This window comes from Schistocerca nitens, chromosome 2 (assembly GCF_023898315.1).
Source record: "Schistocerca nitens isolate TAMUIC-IGC-003100 chromosome 2, iqSchNite1.1, whole genome shotgun sequence".
NCBI classification, from domain to species: Eukaryota; Metazoa; Arthropoda; class Insecta; order Orthoptera; family Acrididae; genus Schistocerca; species Schistocerca nitens.
In genome coordinates, this window is record NC_064615.1 from 629,693,206 (window position 1) to 629,712,459 (window position 19,254).

Sequence of the window (19,254 nt, forward strand, 5' to 3'; positions counted from 1 at the left end):
AGCCGTGGGATCATCTTGCACTGAATCTCTGCCTTCACGAAATCTTTTGTGCCACTCAAAAACACAACTTCTTGAAAGTGCCTTGTCTGCATATGCTTGCTTAATCATTGTCCATGTGTCAGAAGCGGTTTTCCTGAGATTAATGTAGAACTTAATGTTCACTGTTTTCTCACAATCAGCATCCATTGTGTCACTATAACTAGTGCACCAAGAACTCAAACAGTGTGTTGCTAAGCACAACCCTGCCACCTAGTGAGTTTGTGTGGAAACATGGCCAAGGTCATTTCAAGGATGCACACATACCAGGTAACATAAACATGTCATTTGTTCCTTTTTAGTACTGCAAACTCAGAAATAAAAAAACCTGTTGTGGAACTTTTCTGACAAAGGGGGTGTATAAGAAATGACTGAAGATAAAATTTATACATGATAATAAAATGAGTTCAAATAATAATAATAGTAGAATACAATTTTGTCTGGCAGCATATAAATTACAATAAGCGTTGTGGCAAATATTGCAATATATTAAGTTTGTTATAATGAGGTACATTAAAACATGTTAAAAAGTTTATCATTATCATAAAATACAACAAAATGTCTCTAATATACTTGCTAGCAAATTTCAAAAAACTTAAATGGAATTAATTAATATTAAAAACTTCATTCCAAAGTGTCCAATCTGCAAATACTGGAAAGACAACATACATTTTTAGTCATACAGTTTGTATTCATATGGTACACTTCCAGTATTTCAGATTGTACACTCTGTGATGTAGTTTTTAACAGTGCTATTTTAGTTTTTTGAAACTTTCTAACAAGCTTATTATAAAGATTTTATTGTATTTTACTTTCACCTGATTCAAAATTTCATTACATAGTGTCAACACAAATTTGTATTGGTAATTATTTTGTAATCCAAAAATGTAACATATAAATTGTAGAATCGACACCTGTAATTTTGATGCCAGTTTGTTATTCCTATTTTAATATTCTAAGGATTAAAGTTTTTTTAACACATTTATGCTTGTACATGCTAAAATTACAGTGTAATATGTGCCATTATAACTAAGCTGAGTCTACATGAGTATCTGTAATGGTCTGAGGGTGGGTGGGTGATTTGGGGGTTGGGACCAAACACAGAGGTCATCGGTTCTATCAAAATGGGGAAGGAATTCCGGCCATTCCCTTTGGAAGGAACCATCCCAGCATTTGCCTGAATCAATTTTGGGAAATCATGGAAAACCTAAATCAGGATGGCCGAACGTGGGTTTGAACCGTCATCCTTCCGAATGAGAATCCAGTGTGCTAACCACTGTACTGTCTCGCTCGTTATAATGCTTTGAAATTTTGCAATTGGCTTTGTGTACAGCTGTGACATGGTTCTAGGTTAGAGTGCTTTTTTCTGCTGCTTCCTGTGTTATTTTTGTATCAATAGCACTGATGGTAGCTGGATTATTGGGTGAAATCTAGATCTGCAATAAAATACGGATGATATTACGACTGATGATGACCTTTTTTCTTTCCCCTGGATTACATCAGTCATGGGGCACAATTATTCCTATGGAGTCAAATCTGATGAACTGTATATCATAAGTTTATATTACATGAAATTACTATTGTCTGAATAAATCAATACATTTATTTTTTTCCTTTCCCAATATTAAATTATATTCTCTTGCAGCACATGTGAAGTTCATAAAGTGGTGGGGGAAAATAATGTAAAAACTGGTGGTACCATTATTCAACAAGAAGAATTGTGTATGGTGGTAAGGGAATGAATCTGGGTTGTAGACATCCCAGAGTTATTCAATTCGAACATTGAGCAAACTGTGTAGGAAACCAGAGAAAGACTTGGAAAGAAAATTGAAGTTCAGGGAGAAGAAACAAAACATTAAGGCAAGCCAGTGGCATTGTAATTTTGTCAGAAATGGCAAAGGACTTGGAAGACCAATTGAATGGCAAGGATGGTGTCTTGAAAAGAGATTATATGATGAAACAACTAAAGTAAGTGAGGGTAATGGAATGTAGTTGGATGAAATCAGGTGGTGCTGAGGAAATTAGGTTAGGAAATGAAAACTAGTAAAGGTTTTTTGTAAAAAGTAACTGGTGGGTGCTCAAGTAGAGTGGATATAAAATTCAGAATGGCACTAGCTGGAAAAGTGTTTCTGGGAGGGAATTGTTAACAAATGCTGAGTATTAGATGGGTAAATCAGATAACTAGTGAACAGGTACTGAATTAAACTATGTAATTGGGCAATGAAAACCACTCTCATGAAAAAACTAAAGTGTAGAAAATCTCTCAGAAATGGAACCTGGGACAGAGTGAAATTGCCCAGGGGCTACATACCACCTCTATGGTTTGAAAAGTTCTCAGAACGGAATAGAAAAAAAGTACTTACATCACTGAAACTTTTTTTATTTTTCAACGTAGTCTCCTTGTAGATTAATGCACATACTCCAACGATGTTCGGCGCCTTGATCCCACCGCAAAAATGAGTTTCCTCCAGGCCTCCAAAATAGTTGTCAACTCTGGCTATCAATTCTTCATTTGAAGTGAATCTTCATCCACCAAGAAAAATTTTCAGTTTTGGTAAGGGATGGAAGTCTGATAGAGCCATATCAGGTGAATAAGGTGCGCGTGGCAACAATTCATGCCTTAGTTCATGTAATTTTGCCATGGCAATGGCAAATGTTTTTGATCCAATGTCAAGAGTCGCGGAACCCATCTTTCAGATAAGTTTTTCATTTCTAATTCTTCTGTTAAAATGTGATATACCCTTTCAGATGACATCTGGCAAGCATGAGCAATTTCATGCACTTTCAATTACCATTTTGCACACTTTTGCAATGATTTCTGGAGTAGTGACATCTTGGCCGACCACTGTGCAGATCATCATCTAAGCTCTCCTGCCCATATTTAAATTCATTTGTAGACTTGGAAACAGTTGAATATGAAGGAGCAGAGTCCCCAAGTGTATTCTGGAAATCAGCATGAATGTCCTTTGCTTTCATATCTTTCTTTATGAAGCACTTAATCACTGCTTGAATCTCAATTTTTTCCATCTTTGCAAATCACTACATGGGAACAACAACAGAGCCACATCACTGTCACAGCTCTTTTACAAGAGCCCTGACATGGCATGTTTTTACAGGCAACAGTCCAATGAATATCACGTGAACAACTCATTGCGCTAGTGCTGACCTCTCGTGGTGATTCTGAGAACTTTTCAAACCATCCTTGTACGACCATCTAATGGAAGAAATAAAAATGCTAATACCTCCAAACATGTTTTTCGAGCTCAACAGAATTTCTCCTGCAACACTCATTACACTGTCTTCCCTGTAGAAAAAAGTATGGAACAGAATGTCTTAGGCACAATCTATGGTTCAATGCCAAAATGAAAGTTTCCTTCTTGGAGAACTGATGTGATAAGCAAGATAACTGTAGAATATTTTGAGTAAGTAAAGTAAAGCTTTCTGTAACAAAAAGGTAGTACTCATACTTCCTCTTTTTCCACAAAGGGTGGAATTACCCCGAAATATGTGTCAATTCACTCTGCCTCCCACTTATCTGGTAACTGTAGACATAGAGTAGATGCACTTAGAATTCTACTAACTTAGCTCTTACTTCTGTAAGACTAAAATAAAAGAGAGATGGAATTTAAATTTGCAGCACACTCAGGTCATAGTTGGGAGGCTCTTTGAGACATAGGATTATACATTCTCATTGCAGAGAACTGATGGCATCCACATGCAAGAGAAGACACACTGACTAAACTGCCAGTTAATAAATCAAAAGACTGAGTAGAGTTACACACTACAGACTACACCACCTTATACATCTATACTCTGCAAACCACAGTGCAGTGTGTGGCAGAGGGTACATCTCATTGTACCAGTTATTAGGATTCTTTCTGTTCCATTCACATATGGAGCGCCAGAAAAATGATTACTTGAATGCCTCTAGTTGTGCTGTAACTATTCTAATCTTATCTATGTGAGCAATAAGTGGAGGGTTATAGTATATTCCTAGAGTCATCAGTTAAACCCAGTTCTTCAAACTTTGTTAGTAGACTTTCTCAGGATAGTTTATGTCTGTCTTCAAGAGTCTGCCAGTACAGTTTCTTCAGTATCTCTGTGACACTTTCCCATGGACCAAACAAAACGATGAACATTTGTGCTGCCCTACTCTGTATACATTCAATATCCCTTGTTAGTTCTATTTGGTATGGGTCTGACACACTTGAGCAATATTCTAGAACTGGTTGCACGAGTGATTTGTAAGCGATCTACTTGTGGACTGATTGCACTTCCCCAGTATTTTACTAATAAAGTGAAGTCTACCATCTGCTTTACCCATGACTGAGTGTATCTAATCATTCCATTTCATATCCCTACAAAGTGTTACAACTAAGTATTTGTAAGAGTTGGCCAATTCCAACAGTGACTCTTTGATATTATAGTCATATACTATGTTTTTTTGTTTTATGAAGTGCATAGCTCTAAATTTTTGAACATTTAAAACAAGTTATAAATCTTTGTACCATTTGAAATCTTATTGAGATCTGTCTAAATATTTATGCAGCTTCTTTCAGACAGTACTTCATTACATGTGACTGCATCATCTGCAAGACACCTGAGGTTACTATTAATATTGTCTGCAAGGTCATTAATATACAACATGAGTAGCAAGGGTCCCATCATACTTTCCTGGGGCACACCCAAAATATTCTACCCTTAATGCAAAATAGGGTACTTGAAGTAAAATCTCTTAACCATGATCTAAAAGCTAACAAAATTTTTATAACTGATGTATGCTTTTATCTACTCCCAATGGGCAAGCAGAAATTGTTGTCATCTCTATTCATTATATAACAAGTTCATATAACTATACTTCACACGTAGGCAACTAATCTGAGATTAGTGTAGCAACAACTAACAATACTAATGATTGTGGTGAAGCTTAAGAAAGAAGAGAACTTTTATCTATATAGAAAGAGGTTTATCTTGTATAAAAATAAGTCTCATCTATGTATCTGAAAGATTACATCACAGGAGCAATTTTAAATAGAAGAGTGGCAACTTTTGTTACTTATCGCCTCACATTTGCAGTAATAATCATTTTTTATGTTACATGAAAATGTATCTGACTGATGCATGGCACACAGGAATAACTTGTGTACATCATATAGAAACTACTGATGCATGTCACAGTCCATTACAGATGCCTTTTTTAATTTATGTTTATTTTGTACTGTAATTCTTTTCTTATATTAACTGTTTTTGGTAGTATAATTCAAATTATTTTAATGGTGTAAAGGACATTTGGACTGATACTAGCTACCCAAGCATGACTCACGCCTTGTCCTCAACAGCTTTAATTTTGCCAGTACCTAATCTTCTACCTTCCAAACTTCACAGAAGCTCTCCTGCAGAACTAGTACTCCTGGAAGAAAGGATATTGCGGAGACATGGCTTAGCCACAGTGTGGGGGATGTTTCCAGAATGGAAGTTTCACTCTGCATCAGAGTGTGTGCTAATATGAAACTTACTGGCAGAGACTTAAACTTGGGACGTTTGTCTTACACTAGCACTTGCCTGCCAGGTCTGCAGGAGAGCTTCTGTGAAGTTCAGAAGGTAGGAGATGAGGAGGCACTGGCGGAATTAAAGGTGCGAGGATGGGTCATAAGTTGTGCTTGGGTGGAGCACTTTCCCATGAAAGGCAAAGGTCCCGAGTTTGAGTCTCGGTCCAGCTCACAGATTTAATCTGCCACGAAGTTTCATATCAGTACACACTCTGCTGCAGAGTGAAAATTTCATTCTGGAGGTTACAGATGTTAAATCTTAATTAAAGATTTGCAATATTCATTTATCTTTACCATTGTGACCAGTTCATTTTCTTAAATTAAACCTCACAAAATTGCTTGCACTCGTGTAGTTTTTGTTTAATACCTACAATTACTGCCAAGTATTTGTTTACTTGGGACATGACCACAGCAGTTGAGTCCCATAGTGCTCAGAGCCATTTGTTTACTTCTCTGCAGAGGCGAAGAATTTTGTTTAGGTGTTATGATAGTTTAAAAGAACAGCACATATGAAATAACTGCTAACCTGCAAGTGAGCGGGTCACCATATATCGCAGCACGTTTGTTGAGTATGGTTTCAAATCGCTGATTGCCATCATGTCTGTCATCATAATCGTAGCACACATCAACATCAGGCAGCACCTCAGCAGACTGTCTTGTTGACTGTTCCCGCCAATTTCCATCCAGCAGAGCATCATAGCTACGATTATGCTCACGAGGCTCACCAAATCGCTCCACCCCACCTATGTATCAAGCATTTTTAGAAATGATATGAAAGGAAAAGTACATTATATTAACATTTTAAAATGTTGTCTGAAATATCAAACATACTACATCAGTTGTTGGGTAAAAAGAAAAAAAGAAAGTAGAACAGCAGGTAGTAACAGAAAGAATCCATAATTGAAATTTAACAGAAAAATGAGGCTATATTTTTCTGTACTACAAATGGATGCCACATGGAATGAAGAAGTGAAATGTTCAATGACAGCATAGAAATGATGCATTAGTCCAAATAAATATCAAACTAATTAGCAGAAATGGTCAAGCTAAGATGAAACGCAACATATACAACTGCAAAATTAAAATTTGGCTGTAAATTCGTGAAGTTCTGTTTTTAAAATATTCACCGTAGCTAAAATTTCATTATTGCTGATTATTTAGAATTATTAAAGTTTTCAGCTTCTGAGAGTGATAAGGTCAATAGCAGTAGTGGCATGAGCAAGTGTTGTATAACAGAAGCAACATTATTTTGGAAATCGTGAAAAGACACCCATTTAACTTGTTGATTAACTATGTTTGTTAGTTTACATTTCTCTTTAGAGAATGCCTTTAAAATTGAAGCTCTTGTAGCTATACAAAAGATTTCAACATCAAATACTGTAGAACATCCACATTTTTGTACTTTTCATTTACAAATATCTAATACTCCATTAGATTTACGCTGTGAGCTATGGTAAATAATGTAATTAACATAACTATATATTTGAAAATTCTTAATACATAAAGTGAACAGGAAGAATAAATACCATCCAACACATTCTCCAAGCTGCGAGCTCTAGTTACAATATTGGGTGATGGTGTTCTTGCTGATACCATGCGCTCTGAATGTCTTCCTGGACCAGAACGTGCAAGCCATTGTTCAAGCTGACGATGTCGTGACTCGCACAGTGCATGTCCATCTTCAACACAGCGTGTTAGTTCAGATAACCGGCCCTGTGTACGGCGCTCCAAGCTTGAAACTTTGCGATCAAGTCGTTCATGAGCCTGATCGATATGCTCTTTCAGTTCCTGTTTATCTCGGTCCAGCCGGGCCTCCATGTGGCGGAAAAATGGGGCACAGTAGCATGTGTATCCAACGCCTACTGGGCCCTGTCATGGAGAAAATATCAGCATTAACAGAAATTTCAGAAACTATTATAATCACAGAGACATATATTAAAGTGTATGAATGCTGCTTTCACACAGACAACTTTTGGCAGGGAATCGAAGAGACTGGTCATAATGGGCTGATGTCCTGCAAAATTAAATCTCCTTGTGGATAACAGAAAATGCTACATTCATGTTAAGCATGTTCAAGAAGCTTCTTCCAAAATGTTGGCTTAGCTTTGATTACATTATGTTACTCTGGATGTCTATTGGCATGTGATCCTAGAAAAAGTAATATAGTTACATTTGAATTTGTATATGTATTGCAAAATATGGAATGTCATAGCCACAGTCTCTGTAGACCTACGATATTCTTTCTCTCCTCTCTCATTCTAATATTAACATTTAAATACCCCTGAAGTGACATAGATGAGGCTGAGTTGAGTAATTTAATATAAGACAGATGGGGCCGCAAATGTCGGGAAATATCCCAAAAGTGGATAATAAATGTAAAACATGTGATATAACCAGATGACATACCTCACTACACATGCAGCGATTGGGCTTGTTGATCCTCCCCTTGCCAGTAGGGGGTAGTGGTGCACATAGTTCCGCTAGGCTATTCTGTTTTCGAATGTGGTTGTTGTTGTTGTGGTGGTGGTGGTATTCAGTCTGAAGACTGGTTTGATGCAGCTCAGCATGTTACTCTATCATGTGCAAGTGTCTTCATCTCCAAGTAACTACTCCATCCTACATCCTTCTGAATCTGCTTACTGTGCCACAAATTTTTTTTCTCCTCAGTTCTGTTCAGTACCACCTCATTAGTTATGTGAACTACCCATCTAATCTTCAGCATTCTTCTGTAGCACCACATTTCAAAAGCTTCTAGTCTCTTCTTGTCTTAATTGTTTATAACCCTTGTTTCTTTTCCATATATGTCTACACTCCATATAATACCTTCAGAAAAGACTTCCTGGCACTTAATTCTATACTCGATGTTAACAAATTTATTTTTTTCCGAAATGTTTGTCTTGCAATTGCCAGTCAACATTTTATATCCTCTCTACTTTGACCATCATCAGTTATTTTGCTTTTCAAATAGCAAAACTCATCTACTACTTTTTGCGTCTCATTTCCTAATCTAATTCCCTCAGCATCTCCTGATTTAATTGAACTACATTCCATTATCCTTGCTTTGCTTTTCTTGATGTTCCTCTTATATCCTCTTTTCAAGACACTGTCCATTCCATTCAGCTGCTCTTCCAAGTCCTTTGCTGTCTCTGACAGAATTACAACGTTGTCAGCAAACCTCAAATTTGTTAGAGAAACCACTGCTTCCCTTTCATGCCCCTCAACTCGTACAACTGCCATCTGTCGGTTGGTCACAGCCAGAGTGCTCCCTGCCGCCGTTGGATAAGCAGCTGCAGCAGCAAGTCGTAGACCCCTAGCTTACGTATTTGTTACATAGTTTAATTCTTAATTTCTTTGCGTGTTTTTGGGTACTTGAATTGTTTAATTCATAAATTTCGGGCGTATTATAATATTTGAGAGTTGTACCATCGCGCTTCAGTGTTTACTTCGTAGATTCTTACTTAAATTGCGTGTGAGTTTTGTATAGGAGGTGTAATTTCGAGTTTTAGTTACTGTAATCGTAAATTCAGGCAGATTGTAGTGCAGTCGTTAGGCATTTGTACAGGTTAGTTAATACATTCTTTGCGTGTTTCCCTTGCATTATCTAGGCACTGACTCGTGTTTCAGTAACTGTTGTTCAACATCGATTAGAATGGACAGGGACTGTGATTGCTGTGTTCGGATGAGGGCTGAGTTGGCATCCCTTCGCTCACAGCTGCAAGCGGCACTGACTTCGGTCGCACAGCTTGAGGCTGTTGCCAATGGGCACCACTGTGGGGAGCCGGACTTGGGTATCACGGGGATATCAACCTCATCCCGTCTGTCCCCAGATCGGTCTGCCGCTGTGGTTGCCCCGGTTGCTGCCCGCAGTGGGGCTGAGCCCTCGCCTGTGGTTGATTGGGAGGTCGTTCCAAGGCGTGGCAGGCAGCGAAAGACGTCCCTGTAGGCTGATCAGAAAGCCTCCCCGGTGCGTCTGACAAACAGGTTTCAGGCACTGTCTCTGGCTGAGCCAGATGCAGCTGCCTGCCCTGTTTCAGAGGATGATTCTCAGTCTTCATGGTCCGGGCAATCACAGAGGGTGGGCTTATTGGTAGTTGGGAGCTCCAATGTTAGGCGCGTAATGGGGCCCCTTAGGGATATGGCGGCTAAGGAGGGGAAGATATCCAGTGTGCACTCCGTGTGCATTCTGGGTGGAGTCATTCCTGATGTGGAAAGGGTCCTTCCGGATGCCATGAAGAGCACAGGGTGCAGCCAGCTGCATGTGGTGGCACATGTCGGCACTAATGACGTATGTCGCTTTGGATCTGAGGAAATTCTCTCTGGATTCCAGCAGCTATCTGATTTGGTGAAGGCTGCCGGTCTTGCTTACGAGATGAAGGCAGAGCTCACCATCTGCAGCATCGTTGACAGAACCGACTGCGGACCTTTGGTGCAGAAGCGGGTGGAGGGTCTGAATCAGAGGCTCAGACGGTTTTGTGACCATGTTGGCTGCAGATTCCTTGACTTGCGCCATAGGGTGGTGGGGTTTCGGGTTCCGCTGAATAGGTCAGGAGTTCACTACACTCAGCTGGCGGCTACACGGGTAGCGGAGGCTGTGTGGCATGGACTGGGTGGTTTTTTAGGTTAGAAGGCCTCGGGAAAGTACGGGGTGGGCTGCAATCTCAAAGGGTGCATGGCAAATAAAGGACGTGCTTGGATCAAGGAACAGTCGGAATTGTAGTTGTAAATTGTTGTAGTTGTGCTGGGAAAGTCCCTGAGCTTCAAGCGCTAATAGAAAGCACAGAACCTTTATAGGTACAGAAAGCTGGCTAAATCCTGAAATAAGTTCTGCAGAAATTTTTACGAAGTCTCAGACGGTGTTCAGGAAAGATAGAGTAGGCAGAATTATTGGTGGAGTGTTTGTGTCTGTCAGTAGCGGTTCATCTTGTAGTGAAGTCGAAGTAGATACTCCGTGCGAATTGGTATGGGTGGAGGTTATACTTAACAGCCGAACTAAGTTAATAATTGGCTCCTTCTACCGACCCCCAGACTCCGATGATATAGTTGCGGAACAGTTCAGAGAAAATTTGAGTCTCGTAACAAATAAATACCCCACTCATACGGTTATAGTTGGTGGGGACTTCAACCTTCCCTCAATATGTTGGCAAAAATACTTGTTCAAAACCAGTGGTAGGCAGAAAACATCTTCCGAGATTGTCCTAAATGCTTTCTCCGAAAATTATTTCGAGCAGTTAGTCCACGAACCCACGCGAATTGTAAATGGTTGCAAAAACACACTTGACCTCTTAGCCACAAACAATCCAGAGCTAATAGAGAGCATCATGACTTATACAGGGATTAGTGATCACAAGGTCATTGTAGCTAGGCTCAATACCATTTCTTCCAAATCCACCAGAAACAAACACAAAATAATTTTATTTAAAAAAGTGGATAAAGTATCACTAGAAGCCTTCCTAAGAGACAATCTCCATTCCTTCCGAACTGACTATGCAAATGTAGACGAGATGTGGCTCAAATTCAAAGATATAGTAGCAACAGCAATTGAGAGATTCATACCTCATAAATTGGTAAGAGATGGAACTGATCCCCCGTGGTACACAAAACAGGTCCGAACTCTGTTGCAGAGGCAACGGAAAAAGCATGCGAAGTTCAGAAGAACGCGAAATCCCGAAGATTGGCTAAAATTTACAGACGCGCGAAATTTGGCACGGACTTCAATGCGAGATGCCTTTAATAGGTTCCACAACGAAACATTGTCTCGAAATTTGGTAGAAAATCCGAAGAAATTCTGGTCATATGTAAAGTACACAAGCGGCAAGACGCAGTCAATACCTTCGCTGCGCAGTGCCGATGGTACTGTTACCGACGACTGTGCCGCTAAAGCGGAGTTATTGAACGCAGTTTTCCGAAATTCCTTCACCAGGGAAGATGAATGGAATATTCCAGAATTTGAAACACGAACAGCTGCTAGCATGAGTTTCTTAGAAGTAGATACCTTAGCGGTTGCGAAGCAACTCAAATCGCTTGATACTGGCAAGTCTTCAGGTCCAGATTGTATACCGATTAGGTTCCTTTCAGATTACGCTGATACAATAGCTCCCTACTTAGCACTCATATACAGCTGCTCGCTCACCGATAGATCTGTACCTACAGATTGGAAAATTGCACAGGTCGCACCAGTGTTTAAGAAGGGAAGTAGGAGTAATCCATCCAACTACAGACCTATATCATTGACATCAGTTTGCAGTAGGGTTTTGGAGCATATACTGTATTCAAACATTATGAATCACCTCGAAGGGAACGATCTATTGATACGTAATCAGCATGGTTTCAGAAAACATCATTCTTGTGCAACGCAGCTAGCTCTTTATTCGCACGAAGTAATGGCCGCTATCGACAGGGGATCTCAAGTTGATTCCGTATTTCTAGATTTCCGAAAAGCTTTTGACACCATTCCTCACAAGCGACTTCTAATCAAGCTGCGGGGCCTATGGGGTATCGTCTCAGTTGTGTGACTGGATTCGTGATTTCCTGTCAGGAAGGTCGCAGTTCGTAGTAATAGACGGCAAATCATCGAGTAAAACTGAAGTGATATCAGGTGTTCCCCAGGGAAGCGTCCTGGGACCTCTGCTGTTCCTGATCTATATAAATGACCTGGGTGACAATCTGAGCAGTTCTCTTAGGTTGTTCGCAGATGTTGCTGTAATTTACCGTCTACTAAGGTCATCCGAAGACCAGTATCAGTTGCAAAGCGATTTAGAAAAGATTGCTGTATGGTGTGGCAGGTGGCAGTTGATACTAAATAACGAAAAGTGTGAGGTGATCCACATGAGTTCCAAAAGAAATCCGATGGAATTCGATTACACAATAAATAGTACAATTCTCAAGGCTGTCAATTCAACTAAGTACCTGGGTGTTAAAATTACGAACAACTTCAGTTGGAAAGACCACATAGATAATACTGTGGGGAAGGCAAGCCAAAGGTTGCGTTTCATTGGCAGGACACTTAGAAGATGCAACAAGTCCACTAAAGAGACAGCTTACACTACACTCGTTCGTCCTCTGTTAGAATATTGCTGCGCGGTGTGGGATCCTCACCAGGTGGGATTGACGGAGGTCATCGAAAGGGTGCAAAAAAGGGCAGCTTGTTTTGTATTATCACGTAGTAGGGGAGAGAGTGTGGCAGATATGATACGCGAATTGGGATGGAAGTCATTACAGCAAAGACGTTTTTCGTCGCGGCGAGATCTATTTACGAAATTTCAGTCACCAACTTTCTGTTCCGAATGCGAAAATTTTTGTTGAGCCCAACCTACATAGGTAGGAATGATCATCAAAATAAAATAAGAGAAATCAGAGCTCGAACAGAAAGGTTTAGGTGTTCATTTTTCCCGCGCACTGTTCGGGAGTGGAATGGTAGAGAGATAGTTCGACGAACCCTCTACCAAGCACTTAAATGTGAATTGCAGAGTAGTCATGTATATGTAGATGTAGTTTCTGTAAAATCTGTAAAAAGCATTTTGCTCTCTGTATTTTACCCCTGCTACCTTCAGAATTTGAAATAGAGTATTCCAGTCAACATTGTCAAAGGCTTTCTCTAAGTCTACAAATGCTATAAATAGATTTGCCTTTCCTTAACCTGTCTTCTTTGACAAATCATAGGGTCAGTACTGCCTTGCATGTTCCTACATTTCTCCAGAATCCAAAATGATCTTCCCAGAGGTGGGCTTCAATCAGATTTTCCATTCGTCTGTAAAGAATTCATGTTAGTATTTTGCGGCCATGACTTATTGAACTGATAGTTCAGTAATTTTCACACTTGTTTGTACCTGCTTTCTTTGTAATTGGAATTATTATTTTATTCTTGAAGTCTGAGGGCATTTTGTCTGTCTCACACATCTTGCTCACTACATGGAAGAATTTTGTTATGTTTGGCTCTCCAAAGGCTACCAGTAGCTCTAAGGAAATGTTGTCTACTCCCGGGACCTTGTTTTGACTTAGATCTTTCAGTGCTCTGTCAAATTCTTCATACAGTATCTTATCTCCCATCTCATCTTCATCTACATCCTCTTCCATTTCCATAACATTACCCTCAAGTACATATCCTTGTATAGAGCCTCTACACACTGCTTCCACCTTTCTGCTTTCTGTTCTTTGCTTAAGACTGGTTTTCCATCTGAGCTCTTGATATTTATACAGGTGGGTCTCTTTTCTTCAAAGGTCTGTTTAATTTTCCTGTAGGTGGCATCTACCTTTCCTCTAGTGATATGTGCTTCTAAATCCTTACATTTGTCCTCTAGCCATTACTGATTAGCCATTTTGCACTTCCTGTCAATCTCATTTTATAGACATTTGTATTCCCATTCACCTGCTTCATTTATTGCATTTTTATATTTTCTCCCTTCATCAATGAAATTCAATATCTCTTGTGTTACCCAAGGATTTGTAATAAGCCTTGTCTTTTAGGCTACTTGATCCTCTGCTGTCTTCACTATTTCATCTCTCAAAGCTACTCATTCTTCTTCTACTGTATTCCTTTTCCTTGTTCTCGTCAATTGTTCCCTGATGCTTCCTCTTAATCTCTCTGCAAACCCTGGTTCTTTCAGTTCATCCAGTCCCATCTCCTCAAATTCCTACATTTTTGCAGCTTTATCAGTTTTAATCTACAGTTCATAACCAATAAATTGTGGTCAGAGTCCACATCTGCCCCCGAAAATGTTGTAAAATTTAAAATCTAATTCCAAAATCTCTGTCTTATCATTATATAAACAATCTGAAACATTCTGATATCTCCAGGTCTCTTCTACATATACAGTCTTCTTTCAAAATTCTTAAACTAAATGTTAGTGATGATTAAATTATGCTCTGTGCAAAATTCTACCAGGTGGCATCTTCTTGCATTCCTTTCCCCCAGCTGATATTCACATACTATTTTTCCTTCTCTTCCTTTTCCTACTATCGAATTTCTCCAGTCCCCCATTCCTATTAAATTTTCATTCCCTTTAAGTATCTGAATAATTTATTTTATCTCATCATACATTTCTTCAATCTGTTCATCATCTGCGGAGCTAGTTGGCTTGTAAACTCGCAATACTGTGGTGTGTGTGTGTGTGTGTGTGTGTGTGTGTGTGTGTGTGCACTTTGACTTTGTATCTATCTTGGCTACAATAATGCATTCACTGTGCTGTTCATAGTAGCTTATCCAAGTTCTTATTTTTTTATTTATTATTAAACCTATTCCTGCATTACTCCTGTTTGATATTGTATTTATAACCCTATAGTCACCTGACCAGAAGTCCTGTTCCTCCTGCCACCAAACTTCACTTACTTCCAATGTATCTAATTTTAAACTATCCATTTCCCTTTTTAAATTTTCTAACCTACCCGCCTGATTAAGGGATCTGACGTTCCACACTTAAAACAGTAGAACACCAGTTTCGTTGCTTCTATTTTTCAATACTCTTTTGTAATTGTGATCTATCGTAAACTTAGAAGTTACTTTATTATTGGCCTCCCTGTATCCAAGCAAAAGCTGTTCTAATTTTTTATTTCTTCCCTTTTATCACCCTTTTTTGTTTACAGACTTTATTTAGTAAAAAACACTTAGGTCATTTACGGGTAGTGGTGCACTTCAGAAGCTTATACTTACTTATTTGTGATGCAATACAGTACGTATTTGTTGTGCTAAGCTTTGCAACTAACCAATGGAAACCACAAGACCAGTATATAAAATAATTAATCTTACCTCAATGTAAGCACGTAATTGTCTAATGCAATGCAAAAAAAAAAAAAAAATACTACCTGCCAGACACAAAACTCAAACCCTGAGCCCCATGCTTGAAAGTTGCAAATGTAGTCCTAGAGCCTTCTTGGGTTGGGATGGTCAACGATGACAAACTGATAGGCTACACTGCTCCACATGCAGTGAAGTACATCTGGTGACGTTATGTGTTCAAAATTTGTCATCCACTTTTGGAGTATTTCCTGACATTTGCGGCCCCTTGTCTCATGTATTACATTACTTGGCTCAGCATCATCTACATTGCTATAGGGTTTTTTAAAATGTATATACATGCATGCTGCTCCCCCCCCCCCCAAAAAAAAAAAAATGAAAAAAGAAAAAAAGAAAAAAAATGTTTAGTTTGTTGTACAGCGAGGCAAACTGATTGGTTTTCAAGAAGAAACCCATATTCAGAAATGAATGGCTTGTGCACAGGAGAGTGTTAAAGCCTGAGAATGAATGGTTCTGACAGTTTGTTCCGATTATTTGTGGTGTTGTAATATGGAAGATATGCAATCCTTTAGCCAGCTGTGTACTACTTGGACAACCTGAGCCTAATAACATTTCTGTGCATGCACTACATTCCTCCATATGGCCCTTGTGACATCCTAGTGCAAACATTATGTGACCTGCCACTGCAGCAACATTGTTAACAGCTGTGTGACATGTATCAGTACACAGCTGTGGAAATCACCAACATTGTGCTTTCATATGGAAAAGTGGATTGCAATGGGAGAGCTGCTGCAAGACTGTATGTGGAAAATTTTCCAAACACATATACCTACATTCGTGCCCATCGAGAGATGCCTCAGAGAAGCCATAAAGTAGGATGTAAGTATTTTCTGCATGAAATGTGTTCGTTCAGTAGCATTTGGTTCTTGGTACTTGCAAATACTATTCCCAGTCTACTGTTTGCCTTTGATAAGTGCCAAAACATGATGCGGTTCATCCATGCTCAGCTTGAAGACTATGGTTGGAGAAGGACGTGCTGACAGCGTTCAAAGAGTACCCAGCCACCAGCACTCGGCAGGTGGCACACGTGCTGCACATGGATAAAAGAGCCATGTGACATCTTGTCCATGAACCCTGGTTCCATCCGTATCATCTGCAGAGGGTCCAGGCATTACGGGAGGAGGACTGCCCACAAAGGGTACAGTTTGTGTAGTGGTATTTACAACAATGCATACCTCAGCCACAATTCCTGAGCTTGATGTTATTCATGGATGAATGCACATTTACTAGAGGCAACATATTAAACTTACACAACATGCACATTTTTGGTACATGAAAATCCACTTACATAGATGATTAAATATCACCAACACAGGATTTGTATCAACATCTGGGTTGGGATAATTGGTGGCTATGTCATTGGGCCATATCTACTGCCAAACACACTAACAGGACCAACCTACCTCACATTTATTAGAGAAGTTTTGCCTGCCCTATTGCATGTAGTGCCCCAAAATGTTCAGATGGACGTGAGACTGCAACATGACGGAGCTTCAGCACACTTTGATGTCGAATTGCTGAATGACCTCCACGTTGCATATCCCGATTGGTGTATCAGGTAGAGGTGGACCAGTTCCATGGCCAGCAGAGTCTCCAGATCTGACACCTCTCAGCTATTTTCTGTGGGGTATTATGAAGAGTATGGTGTATGGCACACCTGCAACACCAGTGGAGGACCTTGTTGCTCGAGTCCATGGAGTGACTGAAGTACTTTAAAGATAGCCACACCTATTGGCTCATGTGTGTGAACCTCAGCACCACCGATGTAGGCTCTACATTGAAGTAGGAGGTGCAGTTTAAGCCCATTTGTAATAAAGACAGCATTATGAGTTACTCGTGTGTGTGTGTGTGTGTGTGTTTTAAAAAACCTTCACCAACTTCAGACAAATTTCTGACTGTCCAAATTATGTTCATTTTGTAATGATATGGTACATGAGTTTATCCATTTGAAAGGAAAAATGTACACTCACAATGTAACTTCTTCAAGAATCCATATAAAGAAAAAAAGCTTCAAAGATTAATTTGACATTCAATTATATTGTTATGCAGTATGTATTATCATCACAAAAACAAAACTTGATTTATGTCACCACAATTTCTGTGCCAACCAAGGAATTTTCACTCTGCCTTCAAACTGTTCATTTTTTAGAGGCTGATGGCATCAAATGTAGCCAAAAAGATAATGTGGGGCAGTGGACAGGAATATTTCTCAAGTGAATGAAAAGTCCAATCTATGCAGCTTTATTGGGGTTGTTGCACCAATTAACACAGTGATAGGCTTTTTTACAATATGAGGCACTCTATCTCTCCTCCTCTCTCCCTCATTCCCATAAAGTATAAGTATGGCAATATATACATGGTGTTTCTTTTAACTTGAGGCATCTAAATATCACAAAAATGATCCATCATATGAAAACAATGCTCTACGTGTGAAATTAATATTAGTAAAGGGGACATCCATCTGAGCTGCAATTGGACACCTCCTAATACCACTCCTCCTCTGTGGGCAGGTTCAACCTTGTATTTTAAGATGGGAACCTGCCCCCCCCCCCCTCCCAACCCCAATATTTTTATTGCATATCCAGCTTCTAAGCCAAAAAATATGTACAGTTACCGCAGACCTGTGTTTACATTCACTGTAGGTGGTACTGTAATTGACAAATATTGAGTGTTCCCGTTTTTGCAATTAAGAATTGATGCATTTGATTCTACTTTTTATTTGTGTTGTAAATGTAAACCTCTGTGTTCTAATAATTGATATTTATGTTCAAAATGTACTTTAGTATTGCAAATTTGATTGTACAGTACAATATAGGTAGCTTTTTCAATATCTTGTTAGAAACTATCTTAAGCATGATCCAGGTCTGTTCCCATTGGGATTCTTGATATTGGGGAGTCTTGTTGCCTCACCATTTGTCACTCGTTTCATGGACATTTGACCTGATTAAAATGGTTGTGGTTTGTATTCTGTTGGTAGCCACATAGTAGACAGCACAATATTTATGGCAGCTGGATGGAAACACATGCCAAAATCAGTCACCCCGACGGCAGTATTTCAGGATGGCCACTAAAATCAAGCATTCTTTGTTTGATCACTCACTACAACCACAGAACAGAAAATTACATTGCCATATGAGTAGCTTGCTTGCCACAAATGCCAATGTCTAGTCATATTATGTTTATTGTACAAGGGGCAGACAAAATAAAGTGAACACCTGTACTTACTTGGGAATGGTTTGTTAATAATGGGTTGGACACCCGTTTTCCCATAACACAGCTGTAAATCTTCTTGGAATACTGGCATATAATGATTGTATAATCTCCAGTGGAATAATATGCCACTCTTCGATCAGAACCTCTTCTAAATCCTGTAGTGATGAGGGAGGCAGAAATCTACTCCCGAGTATGTGCTCCAATACCGCCCACGAGAGTTTGATAATGTTCAAGTGCTGGCCGGGTAAGAGACAACAGTTCAGTTGTATGCTCCTCATTCCATGCTTGTACTGTCCTGACTATATGAATGGGTGCATTATCGTCCTGAAATATGGCATCATGTTGGGGAACAACATTTGAACCATGGGGTCCACCTGATCACCTAACATGTTCACGTAATTGTTGGCTGTAACATGGCCTTTGAGAGTAATGATGGGACCAGCAGAATACCATGATATGAATACCCACACCATCACACTTCCACCTCCATGCTTAACTGTTGGAATCAAGCAATCAAAATTGGAGGCTTCTCTTAGCATTATCCAGACATAAACCCAGCCAGATGTTGGAAATAATGAAAACGTTGGCTTGTCGGACCATATGATGTGTTTCCACTGATACTGTCCAGGATTTATGCTCCTGACATCATATTTTATGCTCCTTTGC

At 39.5% G+C, this 19,254-nt stretch overlaps 1 protein-coding gene across 1 annotated transcript in view; it reads right to left on the reverse strand.

The window, feature by feature from the left end:
- LOC126236735 (ankyrin repeat domain-containing protein 6-like) overlaps positions 1–19,254 on the reverse strand; it is a 726,845-nt gene that overhangs the window by 27,902 nt on the left and 679,689 nt on the right. The window contains exons 11-12 of the mRNA XM_049946266.1: positions 7,112–7,454; positions 6,112–6,328 (exon numbers count right to left, since the gene is read on the reverse strand). Coding sequence (XP_049802223.1) covers positions 6,112–6,328; positions 7,112–7,454 — 560 coding nt within the window. The remainder of the gene's footprint in view (positions 1–6,111; positions 6,329–7,111; positions 7,455–19,254) is intronic.